This window comes from Oncorhynchus nerka, linkage group LG24 (genome assembly GCF_034236695.1).
Source record: "Oncorhynchus nerka isolate Pitt River linkage group LG24, Oner_Uvic_2.0, whole genome shotgun sequence".
Lineage (NCBI taxonomy): Eukaryota > Metazoa > Chordata > Actinopteri > Salmoniformes > Salmonidae > Oncorhynchus > Oncorhynchus nerka.
In genome coordinates this window covers 5,333,314-5,349,502 of record NC_088419.1, presented here as the reverse complement: position 1 = coordinate 5,349,502, position 16,189 = coordinate 5,333,314, and the positions used below count along the sequence as shown (strand labels likewise).

The 16,189-nt window shown below is 46.1% G+C and overlaps 1 protein-coding gene across 1 annotated transcript; it reads left to right on the top strand.

Annotated features, from left to right (window-relative positions):
- The first annotated feature begins 1,252 nt into the window (after window positions 1-1,252).
- Window positions 1,253-8,192, top strand: baalcb (BAALC binder of MAP3K1 and KLF4 b). Its single transcript, XM_029653044.2, is given in 4 exon segments — window positions 1,253-2,222; window positions 4,433-4,626; window positions 6,059-6,208; window positions 6,210-8,192. Coding segments are annotated over 4 exon segments (594 nt in total). The 5' UTR covers window positions 1,253-2,035; the 3' UTR covers window positions 6,273-8,192.
- The last annotated feature ends 7,997 nt before the right edge of the window (window positions 8,193-16,189 follow it).

The following is a 16,189-nucleotide window of genomic DNA, read 5'->3' as shown; positions in this document are numbered from 1 at the left end:
CAGTAGTGCACTATTTAGGGAATGGGGTGCCATTTGGGATGCACTTCATCTCTTTAGCATTACACAATACTTCTGACTCATACTTAGATGCCTCACAGTGAGCAGAGAGTAGGTGTGTCAGGGATTTTACATCCAGCATCATGACCTGCTTTTACTTTAGTTGATTTGAGTTCCAATGTACTCTGAGTAGCCAGGTAAAATAAGGAATACAAATATATTTTTCAAATAGTAATTAATTACAATGTAATTACCTGTAATGCACATTGTAAATATAATCCAGTGTGATGCTTTAATCAAGAGAAGAAGGTCTAATAAATGACAGTATGTTTTTTCACTATAGCCCCATTACGGAAAATATGTGAGACACGAATCAAGAGACTGCAGATGACGTGGCATTTCTGCTATCAATGTTCAAATTGGCTACAAGCACTAATATGCGCGCATAGGGCAGGCTCGTTCACGCTTGCGAGCGCCAGCCCCCGCGCGCGTAACACACACACACACACGGTGAAGGGGGAGTGTCATTATTGGCCCAGTGGTTCTACTGGCGGAAGGCTACTCGCTCTGAAAGGAGGGATGCGAGGAGGAGAGGTCATGCGGAAAAAGAGGAACCCGGTGGATGTCCGTAGATAGTAAGTAAATGAATGCAAGCGCAAGACTATTGTTATTGCTTTTTATATCAGATGAACACACGAAAAAAAGGGTAGCCTTTCTTACAGCTGAATATTAGCCATTCATGTTCATATTTTTTTTCCTTCCGTCGCATCTGTCTAATTTTCTATTGAAACGTCCATTGATTTATTGTGATGTTATTATGGCCCACAACGACATAGATGTGGTGCTCTGTGTTGTCGTACTGTTATTACAGGCGTGTGCCAATATATCGCTAATGCATATAGTATTTCGATACATTGGTCAAATAAATATATATATATATATATATATATGTATATATATATATATGACATTTCAGTTGGTTATGATGTCAGTATGATTTCAAAATCCCAAACAGTAATTTTCATTTTGCACAAAAAAACGTTAAAAAAAACACGCCAAATATTAGACATGGAAACAATCAATTAAGATGAAAGTCACCCTACTTGCTGTGTCAGATAGGCTTGAGGCATTTCATTTCAATCATAAAACAGCAGCTAATAACACAACAAGATGTCACTTTATAATGCACAACAAATGACATGCACAGTTGACATGCTTTCTCCATCCTTTCCCTAGGCAAAACCCCTCAGGCTCCCTTCCCTGACAGACTGATATGTCATTGGACCAATGGGGTGTTGATAATGCAGGCGCAGAGGTTGGCCAGGTGAGATGTAAGACCCGCCCACTGTGTGTCCTACTTCACCTGCAGAGGAACAGGAATCTGTAGAAAAAAAGACCCCAACAATTCTGCTGAAACAAATCAACTGAAGTGATTTTAAGAAAATGGCAGAAAATCGAACAAATGGGTACTGGTAGTGAATGCCACTACAAACTACCTCAGCCTTCCCCTTGAGAGAGGATTGCATCTCCTGCTGATTTCTTGACATCTGGCGGATTCTTTTCTTAGATCTCATGTATTTGGTACATTGCAATCAACCCCAGGCATCCTGCTGGCCCACCAACCCATTAGACCAAGAGGACATCCTGGTCTCCTGCTGACTCACCAACCCATTAGACCAAGTAGACATCCCGGTCTCCTGTTGACTCACCAGCCCATTAGACCAAAGGTCAGAGGGCAACATCAGTGTTAACTTAGGGTTACAACATCCGGGCTTACGAGTCCCAGTAAGGGCTATCTCTTCAAGAGAGTGGGATTCCAAATCACCTCTGAAACACAGAATCCACAGCTCTGATCCCTCCCTTCTCTGCGCCCGCTGAGAGGAGGTACCTGTCTGTCTCTTCATTTTCCTGTCTCTGTCTGAGAGGACCCAAGAGCCAGAGTCCCACCGTTTGGGTTTCTCCCTCCTCTTTCTCTGTCTGAGGAGAACCTGGTCTGTCCCTCCCTCCCTGCTAAGTAGGGGGAACTATAGGAGGCACCATGGGGTGTGGTGGCAGCAGGACTGATGTTCTGGAGCCCAGGTACCTGGAGAGCTGGACCAAGGAAACAGAATCTACCTGGCTGACCAGTACAGACACAGACATCCCACTCTCCTCCATACAGAGTATGGATATCCCTTCTGAGAACTCATCTGAAAGCTTTGTCTCTGAGAAAACCATCACACCTGGTAAGAGAACCTACCTGGTTCGGCTTTAGGCTGCACCTGAAACGCCATTTTATTTGCTATATAGACCTCTGGGCCAAAGTATTGCACTATGTACAGTAGGGCACACTTGTCAAACTCATTCCACAGAGAGCTGAGTGTCTGCAGGTTTTCACTCCTCACTTAAGGTCACTGATTAGTAAGGAACTCCCCTCACCTGGTTGTCTAGGTCACTGATTATTACTGAACTCCCCTCACCTGGTTGTCTAGGTCACTGATTATTACGGAACTCCCCTCACCTGGTTGTCTAGGTCACTGATTATTAAGGAACTCCCCTCACCTGGTTGTCTAGGTCCCTGATTATTAAGGAACTCCCCTCACCTGGTTGTCTAGGTCACTGATTATTATGGAACTCCCCTCACCTGGTTGTCTAGGTAACTGATTATTACTGAACTCCCCTCACCTGGTTGTCTAGGTCACTGATTATTACGGAACTCCCCTCACCTGGTTGTCTAGGTCCCTGATTATTAAGGAACTCCCCTCACCTGGTTGTCTAGGTCACTGATTATTAAGGAACTCCTCTCACCTGGTTGTCTAGGTCACTGATTATTAAGGAACTCCCCTCACCTGGTTGTCTAGGTCACTGATTATTAAGGAACTCCCCTCACCTGGTTGTCTAGGTCCCTGATTATTAAGGAACTCCCCTCACCTGGTTGTCTAGGTCACTGATTATTACTGAACTCCCCTCACCTGGTTGTCTAGGTCACTGATTATTCTGGAACTCCCCTCACCTGGTTGTCTAGGTCACTGATTATTAAGGAACTCCTCTCACCTGGTTGTCTAGGTAACTGATTATTAAGGAACTCCCCTCACCTGGTTGTCTAGGTCCCTGATTATTAAGGAACTCCCCTCACCTGGTTGTCTAGGTCACTGATTATTCAGGAAATCCCCTCACCTGGTTGTCTAGGTCACTGATTATTAAGTTAATCCCCTCACCTGGTTGTCTAGGTCACCGATTATTACGGAACTCCCCTCACCTGGTTGTCTAGGTCACTGATTATTACGGTACTCCCTACACCTGGTTGTCTAGGTCACTGATTATTACGGAACTCCCCTCACCTGGTTGTCTAGGTCCCTGATTATTAAGGAACTCCCCTCACCTGGTTGTCTAGGTCACTGATTATTAAGGAACTCCCTCACCTGGTTGTCTAGGTCACTGATTATTAAGGAACTCCCCTCACCTGGTTGTCTAGGTCACTGATTATTAAGGAACTCCCCTCACCTGGTTGTCTAGGTCACTGATTATTACGGAACTCCTCTCACCTGGTTGTCTAGGTCACCGAAAATCCTAAATTCGGAACTCCTCACCTGGAATTGTCTGAGGTCACAAATTAAAACATTAATCCCTACACCTGGTTGTCTAGGTCACTGATTATTCAGGAAATCCCCTCACCTGGTTGTCTAGGTCACTGATTATTAAGTTAATCCCCACACCTGGTTGTCTAGGTCACTGATTATTCAGGAAATCCCCTCACCTGGTTGTCTAGGTCACTGATTATTAAATTAATCCCCCCACCTGGTTGTCTAGGTCACTGATTATTAAGGAAACCCCCTCACCTGGTTGTCTAGGTCACTGATTATTAAGGAACTCCCCGCACCTGGTTGTCTAGGTCTTAATTGAAAGGAAAACCTAAATTCCGCAGACACTAGGCCTTCTGTGGAATGTGTTTGAAGCCAGCAAAAGTTGAAAACATTGCCAAAAGGCCTCTAGTTGCCATGGAAATAGTAAGTATTTTAGTGGTCACTAAGGGAGATCCATTATCATGTGTAACAAGAAAACAATGTTTAGGCTGCATGACTCATTCACTTAGTGCAGATGTGACAAACCTATGCATCGAGCAGTGGTGTATCAACCAGCTCTCACAGTCTCACATCAGAATTAGACGTTCATCCATGTTTCTCAAACGTCAAATTTAGAAGATGTTCGAAAACGTCAAATTCTTATTTACAATGGCGGCCAACTCCGGCCAAAACCAGACGACACTGGGCCAATTGTGCACCGCCCTATCACTCCCAATCATGGCCAGTTGTGATACAGCATGGATTTGAACCAGGGTGTCTGTAGTGATGCCTCTAGCACTGAGATGCAGTGCCTTAGACCGCTGTGCAACTTGGGAGCCCACTGCTACAAGAGACTGGTAATAAAGGGGGACATTAAAGGTGTTTTCTTCTAGATGCAGATTTCTTTGAAGATGGCTTGCCTGCCCCAGCCCAGGCCTATCTACAGGTGTGCTCTGACATGTCTGAAGCAGGACTGAACAATGTAAAGCTGAGTGCCCACCCTGCAATACTGCCCTCCCACAACCAGGCGCTTCAGCCCTCACCTGTCACAGTACAGAGAAGAAGCGTCCTACGCACTGAGGAAATAGTAAGTCAACTCTATCACTGAGGGAATAGTACGTCAACTCTATCACTGAGGGAATAGTAAGTCAACTCTATCACTGAGGGAATAGTAAGTCAACTCTATCACTGAGGGAATAGTAAGTAGTAAGTCAACTCTATCACTGAGGGAATAGTAAGTCAACTCTATCACTGAGGGAATAGTAAGTCAACTCTATCACTGAGGGAATAGTAAGCTCAACTCTATCACTGAGGGAATAGTAAGTCAACTCTATCACTGAGGGAATAGTAAGTCAACTCTATCACTGAGGGAATAGTAAGTCAACTCTATCACTGAGGGAATAGTAAGTCAACTCTATCACTGAGGAATAGTAAGTCAACTCTATCACTGAAGGAATAGTAAGTCAACTCTATCACTGAGGGAATAGTAAGTCAACTCTATCACTGAAGGAATAGTAAGTCAACTCTATCACTGAGGGAATAGTAAGTCAACTCTATCACTGAGGGAATAGTAAGTCAACTCTATCACTGAGGAAATAGTAAGTCAACTCTATCACTGAGGGAATAGTAAGTCAACTCTATCACTGAGGGATAGTAAGTCAACTCTATCACTGAGGGATAGTAAGTCAACTCTATCACTGAGGGAATAGTAAGTCAACTCTATCACTGAGGGAATAGTAAGTCAACTCTATCACTGTCAACTCTATCACTGAGGGAATAGTAAGTCAACTCTATCACTGAGGGAATAGTAAGTCAACTCTATCACTGAGGGAATAGTAAGTCAACTCTATCACTGAAGGAATAGTAAGTCAACTCTATCACTGAAGGAATAGTAAGTCAACTCTATCACTGAAGGAATAGTAAGTCAACTCTATCACTGAAGGAATAGTAAGTCAACTCTATCACTGAGGGATAGTAAGTCAACTCTATCACTGAGGGATAGTAAGTCAACTCTATCACTGAGGGATAGTAAGTCAACTCTATCACTGAGGGATAGTAAGTCAACTCTATCACTGAGGGATAGTAAGTCAACTCTATCACTGAGGGAATAGTAAGTTAATGGTTGAATCTTAAAAGTATTTTCCTCAATTCTCTCTCATCTCCTTCTCAAAATGGGAACCTGTAAGAGCGTTGGAGGAGAAGGTCTTTGTTCAAAATACACTCTTCTCTTCCCTCTGAAGTTGAGGAGGTTGAGGATAAGATTCATTGACAAAATAATTTTTAGATTTACCCAGAATATATCAAATATATATTTATTTGTTTAACACTTTTTTGGTTACTACATGATTCCATATGTGTTATTTCATAGTTTTGATGTCTTCACTATTATTCTACAATGTAGAAAATAGTAAAAATAAAGAAAATCTGTTGAAAGAGTTGGTGTTTCCAAACTATTGACTGGTAGTGTATATACCACATATATACCCATTCATAAAGAGTTGCCCTTGTTCCCCCCACAGACTAAATGGCAGGACAACAGGATGTCCACGAAGCAGGTAACCATCACAGTGACACAGAGCATCAGACACGTGGACAAGAGTGGGAAAATTAAGGAGAAGTCCCTCACCACCTTCGAGGTCATGAAGCCTATGGAGGGCCTGAAGGACGTGGCTGAAGGACGTAGTAGGAACATTAGGGAATAACACTGTGATACACCGAGGTCTGAGGGGTTAACAGAGGACAAAGCTAATGACAGAGGGTGGTTTGGAAAGACAATGACAGAGTGTGGTTTGGAAAATCAATGGCAGTACGTGGTTTGGAAAGACAATGGCAGAACGTGGTTTGGAAAGACAATGGCAGAATGTGGTTTGGAAAGACAATGGCAGAACGTGGTTTGGAAAGACAATGGCAGAACGTGGTTTGGAAAGACAATGAACGCTGTGAGAAAGACTGTATTGCTGAATGGACTTTCCTTTGAGGGGGAGAGAAACAATGATACCAAAATGCTGTTTGAGGTTCATGAGGATGAAAAAAAAGATAATGATTTGATTATAGAGATAGAGGGTTTGAATCCGTGGCACAATTGGTCCGCTATCTCTACCTGGGACCAGACCTGATAAACGAGATACCTCTACGGGCCTGACACCAAATGCTGTCAGGATGAGAGAGTTTGTGACTTTGTCTAACGAAGATGAATGCTTTTTATAAGCTGGGCTTGGGACCAAGATGTAAAAAGAAAAGAAAAAGAAAAGAAAAAAGAATAAGTACAACTTTGACCTGGTAGGAACTGAATTGAACTGAACTGAACTGAACTGAACTGCACTGTAGCGGCTGAATGATCGGCCATGTTGAAGACGTATCATAATCTAATGTTCCTAAATAGGAAACATGTCTTGAAGTAGCTAGTTTTGTAATGTACTGTATATGTTTAGTATTGTTACGGGCAACTCGTTGGGCAGTGTTTGTTTGGTCTTTGATGGATGAAAAAAAACAGTTTTTAGACTACGATGTTTACAAGAAGGTATGTCTTCTAATGAATAGGCACTTTTTGTGAACAAAACTTTATGAACTAGCTAGTGACTTTACAAACGAATGACTTTATGTACTAGTGACTTTATAAACTAGTGACTGAATGGCTTGATTAAGAGGTCATGCCATTATATATCTAGTTTGAGCTCTACATGAAGAGAGCTTGATTCAATCAGAAAGACAATTTAGTTTCAAACGGATTGACTTGTGAAGTGTGATTATTTAAATCCTTCCTCTAGTGCAGGAATAAGCCACCCCCACTTTTGAAGGCCCTCAGATAAATTCCCTCCCCCAAAATTTAAATAATGAGTTCTGATTTTTGGTGGCCCCACCCCCAATCAAAGTTTCCCTTCCCTGGTCTATTGAATGATTACAGTAGCATCAGCAGATTCTCAATGAAATTCTCCGGGAGTTTTAGACGGAAACACTGTGTAGCAGACAGTGGTGAAATACATATATTTTCTCCCTCTTCATAGCATTTATACATACATATTTATCTCAAATTCTAATTCAATTGAAACACAATGAAGTTGTTATCAAAGGCTTAGGATTTACTTTGTTTAAACAAAACACAATGAATCTGATTGGTTAGAGATAAGTTTAAACAAAACACAATGAATCTGATTGGTTAGAGATAAGTTTAAACAAAACACAATGAATCTGATTGGTTAGAGATACGTTTAAACAAAACAATGAATCTGATTGGTTAGATATAAGTTTAAACAAAACACAATGAATCTGATTGGTTAGAGATACGTTTAAACAAAACAATGAATCTGAATGGCAAATAAGAAAAAAACGGTTAAAAGATCAGACTTATATTGATTGGTTGGAATTGATTGGTCGGAATTGATTGGTTGGAATTGATTGGTTGGAATTGATTGGTCGGAATTGATTGGTTGGAATGTTGGTGAGTGTACAACAAAAGGGTTGACTAAACAGTATTTCAATGGTGTTTTACTAATTTACATATTGCCTCAGTGTGATTATCTTGGTACCTATTTGTACTTTTTAACGTAACAGCTTGTAAGTACACTTTGTCAGGTCATTTTGGCTTAACTCTTTGGTTCAAGTTTATGAATATGGACAGTATACATTTGTACAGAGTACTGACAATAAATTAACATATAGGGACTTCTTTGTACTTTCGTTTCCTTTTTTAAGTCACTTCCTAGAATTCTTGAAATGTTTGTACCATCTGTAGATACTTTTGGTTGGAAAACTGTCCACTAGTTGCCTGTCCACTGGAAGACTGTCCACTGGTTGACTGTCCACTGGTTGACTGTCCACTGGTTGACTGTCCACTGGAAGACTGTCCACTGGTTGACTGTCCACTGGAAGACTGTCCACTGGAAGACTGTCCACTGGAAGACTGTCCACTAGTTGCCTGTCCACTGGAAGACTGTCCACTGGTTGACTGTCCACTGGTTGACTGTCCACTGGTTGACTGTCCACTGGAAGACTGTCCACTGGAAGACTGTCCACTGGAAGACTGTCCACTGGTTGCCTGTCCACTGGTTGCCTGTCCACTGGTTGACTGTCCACTGGTTGACTGTCCACTGGTTGACTGTCCACTGGAAGACCGTCCACTGGTTGACCCACTGGTCCACTGGTTGACTGTCCACTGGTTGACCCACTGGTTCCACTGGTTCCACTGACTGTCCACTGGTTGACTGTCCACTGGAAGACTGTCCACTGGTTGACTGTCCACTGGTTGACTGTCCACTGGAAGACTGTCCACTGGAAGACTGTCCACTGGTTGCCTGTCCACTGGAAGACTGTCCACTGGTTGACTGTCCACTGGTTGACTGTCCACTGGTTGCCTGTCCACTGGAAGACTGTCCACTGGAAGACTGTCCACTGGTTGCCTGTCCACTGGTTGACTGTCCACTGGTTGACTGTCCACTGGTTGACTGTCCACTGGAAGACTGTCCACTGGTTGACTGTCCACTGGTTGACTGTCCACTGGTTGCCTGTCCACTGGTTGACTGTCCACTGGTTGCCCACTGGTCCACTGGTTGACTGTCCACTGGTTGACTGTCCACTGGACTGTCCACTGGTTGACTGTCCACTGGTTGACTGTCCACTGGTTGACTGTCCACTGGTCCACTGGTGACTGTCCACTGGTTGCCTGTCCACTGGTTGACTGTCCACTGGTTGACTGTCCACTGGAACTGACTGTCCACTGGTTGACTGTCCACACTGTCCACTGGTTGACTGGTCCACTGGTTGACCTCCACTGGTCCCACTGGTTGACTGTTCCACTGGTTGCCTGTCCACTGGTTGACTGTCCACTGGGTTGACTGTCCACTCCACTGGTTGACTGTCCACTGGTTGCCTGTCCACTGGTTGACTGTCCACTGGTTGACTGTCCACTGGTTGCCTGTCCACTGGTTGACTGTCCACTGGTTGACTGTCCACTGGTTGCCTGTCCACTGGTTGACTGTCCACTGGTTGCCTGTCCACTGGTTGACTGTCCACTGGTTGCCTGTCCACTGGTTGACTGTCCACTGGAAGACTGTCCACTGGTTGCCTGTCCACTGGTTGCCTGTCCACTGGTTGCCTGTCCACTGGTTGCCTGTCCACTGGAAGACTGTCCACTGGTTGCCTGTCCACTGGTTGCCTGTCTACTGGAAGACTGTCCACTGGTTGCCTGTCCACTGGTTGCCTGTCCACTGGTTGCCTGTCCACTGGTTGCCTGTCCACTGGAAGACTGTCCACTGGTTGCCTGTCCACTGGTTGCCTGTCTACTGGAAGACTGTCCACTGGTTGCCTGTCCACTGGTTGCCTGTCCACTGGTTGCCTGTCCACTGGTTGACTGTCCACTGGTTGACTGTCCACTGGTTCCCTGTCCACTGGTTGACTGTCATGATGGATTGTGTAGAAATTATTAGAAAACCTTAGGGTCTGTTTGTGTGACTGTCAGCATGTTTGTGTGGTAGTCAGCCTGATTGACTGACTACCTGACTTGACTGACTACCTGACTGACTAATACCTGACTGACTAACTGACTTCCTGACTGACTTCCTGACTGACTAACTGACTGACTACCTGACTGACTAACTACCTGACTGACTAACTGACTTCCTGACTGACTAACTGACAAACTGACTACCTGACTGACTGACTACCTGACTTGACTGACTACCTGACTGACTACCTGACTTGACTGACTGACTAACTGACTACCTGACTGACTGACTACCTGACTGACTACCTGACTGACTAACTACCTGACTGACTAACTGACTACCTGACTGACTAACTGACTTGACTGACTACCTGACTGACTACCTGACTTGACTGACTACCTGACTGACTGATGACCTGACTTGACTGATTACCTGACTAACTGACTACCTGACTGACTACCTGACTGACTGACTACCAGACTGACTACCTGACTGACTACTTGACTGACTGACTACCTTACCTGCCTGACTACCTGACTTGACTGACTACCTGACTGACTGACTACCTGACTGACTGGGGATCACCCAGGCTCCTCCCTTTCCATCCTCACAAGAAGAAACTGATCTGCCTCTGTGCCGACTCCAACGAATCTGAGAAGAGGAGACTGACCAATGTAAATGACATTGATGTGTGTGTTGTGTGTGTTGTGTACGTGGTCTCCCATACTGAAACAGTATTGAGTAAAGGGGGCAGACAGGACCTGACAGAGACCACCCACCACAGAGTAGCTTACTGCTGTTTCCCTGCACACCATCAATATTTCTCTTCAGCAGTATCTACCATGAACTGAGATGGACACTCTGGTTGAGTCCCTATTCCCTATATTATATATATATATATTGCACTAGGGCTCTATAGTAGTTTATACACTGAGTATACAAAACATTAGGAACACCTTCCTAATATTGAGTTGCAATCCCCCCTCCTACAATGTGTCGAAAGCATTCCACAGGGATGCTGGCTCATGTTGACAACAAAAAAAATCCCATAGTTTCAAGTTGGCTGGATGATCTTCATCTACACGTCTCCTCCCCTTCATCTACATGTCTCCTCCCCTTCATCTACATGTCTCCTCCCCTTCATCTACATGTCTCCTCCCCTTCATCTACACGGATTGCAGTGGATTTAACAAGTGACATCAATAAGGGATCATAGCCTTCACCTGGATTCACCTGGTCAGTCTGTGTCATGAAAAGAGCAGGTGTTCCTAATGTTTTGTACACTCAGTGTAGGTAGTGCACTAAATAGGGAGTGGGATACCATTTGACTCTTCAGACGAACAGTCACAACATCATCCTATCATCTTATAGAAAAAATATGGCCTTCCTTCATAAAGCCAGTATAAGGAAACAGCTTGGCCTCTGTCTATAAGGCCAGGCCTTCCTTCATAAAGCCAGTGTGAGGAAACAGCTTGGCCTCTGTCTATAAGGCCAGGCCTTCCTTCATAAAGCCAGTGTGAGGAAACAGCTTGGCCTCTGTCTATAAGGCCAGGCCTTCCTTCATAAAGCCAGTATGAGGAAACAGCTTGGCCTCTGTCTATAAGGCCTTCCTTCATAAAGCCAGTATAAGGAAACAGCTTGGCCTCTGTCTATAAGGCCTTCCTTCATAAAGCCAGTGTGAGGAAACAGCTTGGCCTCTGTCTATAAGGCCTTCCTTCATAAAGCCAGTATGAGGAAACAGCTTGGTCTCTGTCTATAAGGCCTTCCTTCATAAAGCCAGTATAAGGAAACAGCTTGGCCTCTGTCTATAAGGCCTTCCTTCATAAAGCCAGTGTGAGGAAACAGCTTGGCCTCTGTCTATAAGGCCAGGCCTTCCTTCATAAAGCCAGTGTGAGGAAACAGCTTGGCCTCTGTCTATAAGGCCAGGCCTTCCTTCATAAAGCCAGTATGAGGAAACAGCTTGACCTCTGTCTATAAGGCCTTCCTTCATAAAGCCAGTATGAGGAAACAGCTTGACCTCTGTCTATAAGGCCTTCCTTCATAAAGCCAGTATAAGGAAACAGCTTGGCCTCTGTCTATAAGGCCTTCCTTCATAAAGCCAGTGTGAGGTAACAGCTTGACCTCTGTCTATAAGAACTTCCTTCTTAAGGCCAGTGTGAGGAAACAGCTTGACCTCTGTCTATAAGGCCTTCCTTCATAAAGCCAGTATGAGGAAACAGCTTGGCCTCTGTCTATAAGGCCAGGCCTTCCTTCATAAAGCCAGTATAAGGAAACAGCTTGGCCTCTGTCTATAAGGCCTTCCTTCATAAAGCCAGTGTGAGGAAACAGCTTGGCCTCTGTCTATAAGGCCTTCCTTCATAAAGCCAGTATAAGGAAACAGCTTGGCCTCTGTCTATAAGGCCTTCCTTCTTAAGGCCAGTGTGAGGAAACAGCTTGACCTCTGTCTATAAGGCCTTCCTTCATAAAGCCAGTATAAGGAAACAGCTTGGCCTCTGTCTATAAGGCCTTCCTTCTTAAGGCCAGTGTGAGGAAACAGCTTGGCCTCTGTCTATAAGGCCTTCCTTCATAAAGCCAGTATAAGGAAACAGCTTGGCCTCTGTCTATAAGGCCTTCCTTCATAAAGCCAGTGTGAGGAAACAGCTTGGCCTCTGTCTATAAGGCCTTCCTTCATAAAGCCAGTATAAGGAAACAGCTTGGCCTCTGTCTATAAGGCCTTCCTTCATAAAGCCAGTGTGAGGAAACAGCTTGGCCTCTGTCTATAAGGCCTTCCTTCATAAAGCCAGTGTGAGGAAATAGCTTGGCCTCTGTCTATAAGGCCTTCCTTCATAAAGCCAGTGTGAGGAAACAGCTTGGCCTCTGTCTATAAGGCCAGGCCTTCCTTCATAAAGCCAGTATGAGGAAACAGCTTGACCTCTGTCTATAAGGCCTTCCTTCATAAAGCCAGTATGAGGAAACAGCTTGACCTCTGTCTATAAGGCCTTCCTTCATAAAGCCAGTATAAGGAAACAGCTTGGCCTCTGTCTATAAGGCCTTCCTTCATAAAGCCAGTGTGAGGAAACAGCTTGACCTCTGTCTATAAGGCCTTCCTTCTTAAGGCCAGTGTGAGGAAACAGCTTGACCTCTGTCTATAAGGCCTTCCTTCATAAAGCCAGTATGAGGAAACAGCTTGGCCTCTGTCTATAAGGCCAGGCCTTCCTTCATAAAGCCAGTATAAGGAAACAGCTTGGCCTCTGTCTATAAGGCCTTCCTTCATAAAGCCAGTGTGAGGAAACAGCTTGGCCTCTGTCTATAAGGCCTTCCTTCATAAAGCCAGTATAAGGAAACAGCTTGGCCTCTGTCTATAAGGCCTTCCTTCTTAAGGCCAGTGTGAGGAAACAGCTTGACCTCTGTCTATAAGGCCTTCCTTCATAAAGCCAGTATAAGGAAACAGCTTGGCCTCTGTCTATAAGGCCTTCCTTCTTAAGGCCAGTGTGAGGAAACAGCTTGGCCTCTGTCTATAAGGCCTTCCTTCATAAAGCCAGTGTGAGGAAACAGCTTGGCCTCTGTCTGCACACAAATCAATGAAAGATAGAAAGATAATATATGATGAACAGAGAGTAGCAGAAGCGTAAAAGAAGGGTTGGGGGGGCACACAATGCAAATAGTCCGGGTAGCCATGTGGTTACCTGTTCAGGAGTCTTATGGCTTGGGGATAAAAACTGTTGAGAAGCCTTATTGTCCTAGACTTGGCCTTTCAAAGCACTTCATGGCCACGGACGTGAGTGTTACGATGGTATGCTCATTAAAACATGACTTGATCATCAAGCATTTCGCTACACTCGCATTATAACACCTGCTAACCATGTGTATGTGACAAAAACAATTTGATTTGATTTGATTTGATCCACTCAGAGTCATCCCACTGAAAGGCCCACAGTACACAATAACACAACATATTATTGATGACAAGGAAAAGACAGTCTAACCTAAAAAAAAAAAAAAAAAAAAAAAAAACTTGGACTGTTTATGCTCAACAAAACAGACGAGTTCCATCTATTCCAGCTTTCAGGAGCTGATGGAGAGAACCCCCCCCCCCCCCCCACCCCCCGTGACTGGTTACCGCGGCAACCACATTCCACCGCTGCTTGCTGCCGCCCCAACGCAGGACGATATGTTCCAAATGGCAGCCTATTGCCTTATGAAGAGCCTTTATGGGCCTTGGTCAAAAGTAGTGCACTATACTAGAATGACGTGTGAAAACCCCTTTAAAAGCCATAGGGCTTCTCTGCATGGGGTCTACAGGCCAATTACTGGTATATTAGGGAATCCCCCTCCACCACTCCCACAAATTGGGGAAAACAAACATTCTTTCCCATATTTTAAAGAAATAACCAAATATGCCGTAAAGCCGCTGTGTTGTTCAATGGACACGTAACCAGGTCAAACATCCTGACCTGCGGTTGACAATTCTCCCCCGTAGGGAAATGGAGCCTGCGGGGGGAAGAAAGCCTGGTGTATCTTCAGACTGTTCGGAGTGGGAGAGTGGGAACTGTGGGGACCTGGTGTCTCTTCAGACTGTTCGGAGTGGGAGAGTGGGAATTGTGGGGAGTGGGAACTGTGGGGAGTGGGAGAGTGGGAACTGTGGGGACCCGGTGTCTCTTCAGACTATTCGGAGTGGAAGAGTGGGAACTGTGGGGACCCGGTGTCTCTTCAGACTATTCGGAGTGGGAGAGTGGGAATTGTGGGGAGTGGGAACTGTGGGGAGTGGGAGAGTGGGAACTGTGGGGACCCGGTGTCTCTTCAGGCTGTTCGGAGTGGGAGAGTGGGAACTGTGGGGACCCGGTGTCTCTTCAGACTGTTCGAAGTGACGAGTGGGAACTGTGGGAACCCGGTGTCTCTTCAGACTGTTCGGAGTGGGAGAGTGGGAACTGTGGGGAGTGGGAACTGTGGGGAGTGGGAGAGTGGGAACTGTGGGGACCCGGTGTCTCTTCAGGCTGTTCGGAGTGGGAGAGTGGGAACTGTGGGGACCCGGTGTCTCTTCAGGCTGTTCGTAGTGGGAGAGTGGGAACTGTGGGGACCCGGTGTCTCTTCAGACTGTTCGGAGTGGGAGAGTGGGAACTGTGGGAACCCGGTGTCTCTTCAGACTGTTCGGAGTGGGAGAGTGGGAACTGTGGGGACCCAGTGTCTCTTCGGGCTATTCGGAGTGGGAGAGTGGGAACTGTGGGGAGTGGGAACTGTGGGGAGTGGGAGAGTGGGAACTGTGGGGACCCGGTGTCTCTTCAGGCTGTTCGGAGTGGGAGAGTGGGAACTGTGGGGAGTGGGAGAGTGGGGACTGTGGGGACCCGGTGTCTCTTCAGGCTATTCGGAGTGGGAGAGTGGGAACGGTGGGAACCCGGTGTCTCTTCAGGCTATTCGGAGTGGGAGAGTGGGAACTGTGGGGAGTGGGAGAGGGGGGACTGTGGGGACCCGGTTTCTCTTCAGGCTGTTCGGAGTGGGAGAGTGGGAACTGTGGGGACCTGGTGTCTCTTCAGGCTATTCGGAGTGGGAGAGTGGGAACTGTGGGGACCTGGTGTCTCTTCAGGCTATTCGGAGTGGGAGAGTGGGAACTGTGGGGATTGGGAGAGTGGGAACTGTGGGAACCCGGTGTCTCTTCAGGCTATTCGGAGTGGGAGAGTGGGAACTGTGGGGAGTGGGAGAGTGGGAACTGTGGGAACCCGGTGTCTCTTCAGGCTATTCGGAGTGGGAGAGTGGGAACTGTGGGGACCAGGTGTCTCTTCAGGCTATTCGGAGTGGGAGAGTGGGAACTGTGGGGAGTGGGAGAGTGGGGACTGTGGGGACCTGGTGTCTCTTCAGGCTATTCGGAGTGGGAGAGTGGGAACTGTGGGGAGTGGGAGAGTGGGGACTGTGGGGACCTGGTGTCTCTTCAGGCTATTCGGAGTGGGAGAGTGGGAACTGTGGGGACCAGGTGTCTCTTCAGGCTATTCGGAGTGGGAGAGTGGGAACTGTGGGGAGTGGGAGAGTGGGAAATGTGGGGACCTGGTGTCTCTTCAGGCTATTCAGAGTGGGAGAGTGGGAACTGTGGGGAGTGGGAGAGTGGGAACCCGGTGTCTCTTCAGGCTATTCGGAGTGGGAGAGTGGGAACCCGGTGTCTCTTCAGGCTGTTCGGAGTGGGAGAGTGGGAACTGTGGGGACCCGGTGTCTCTTCAGGCTATTCAGAGTGGGAGAGTGGGA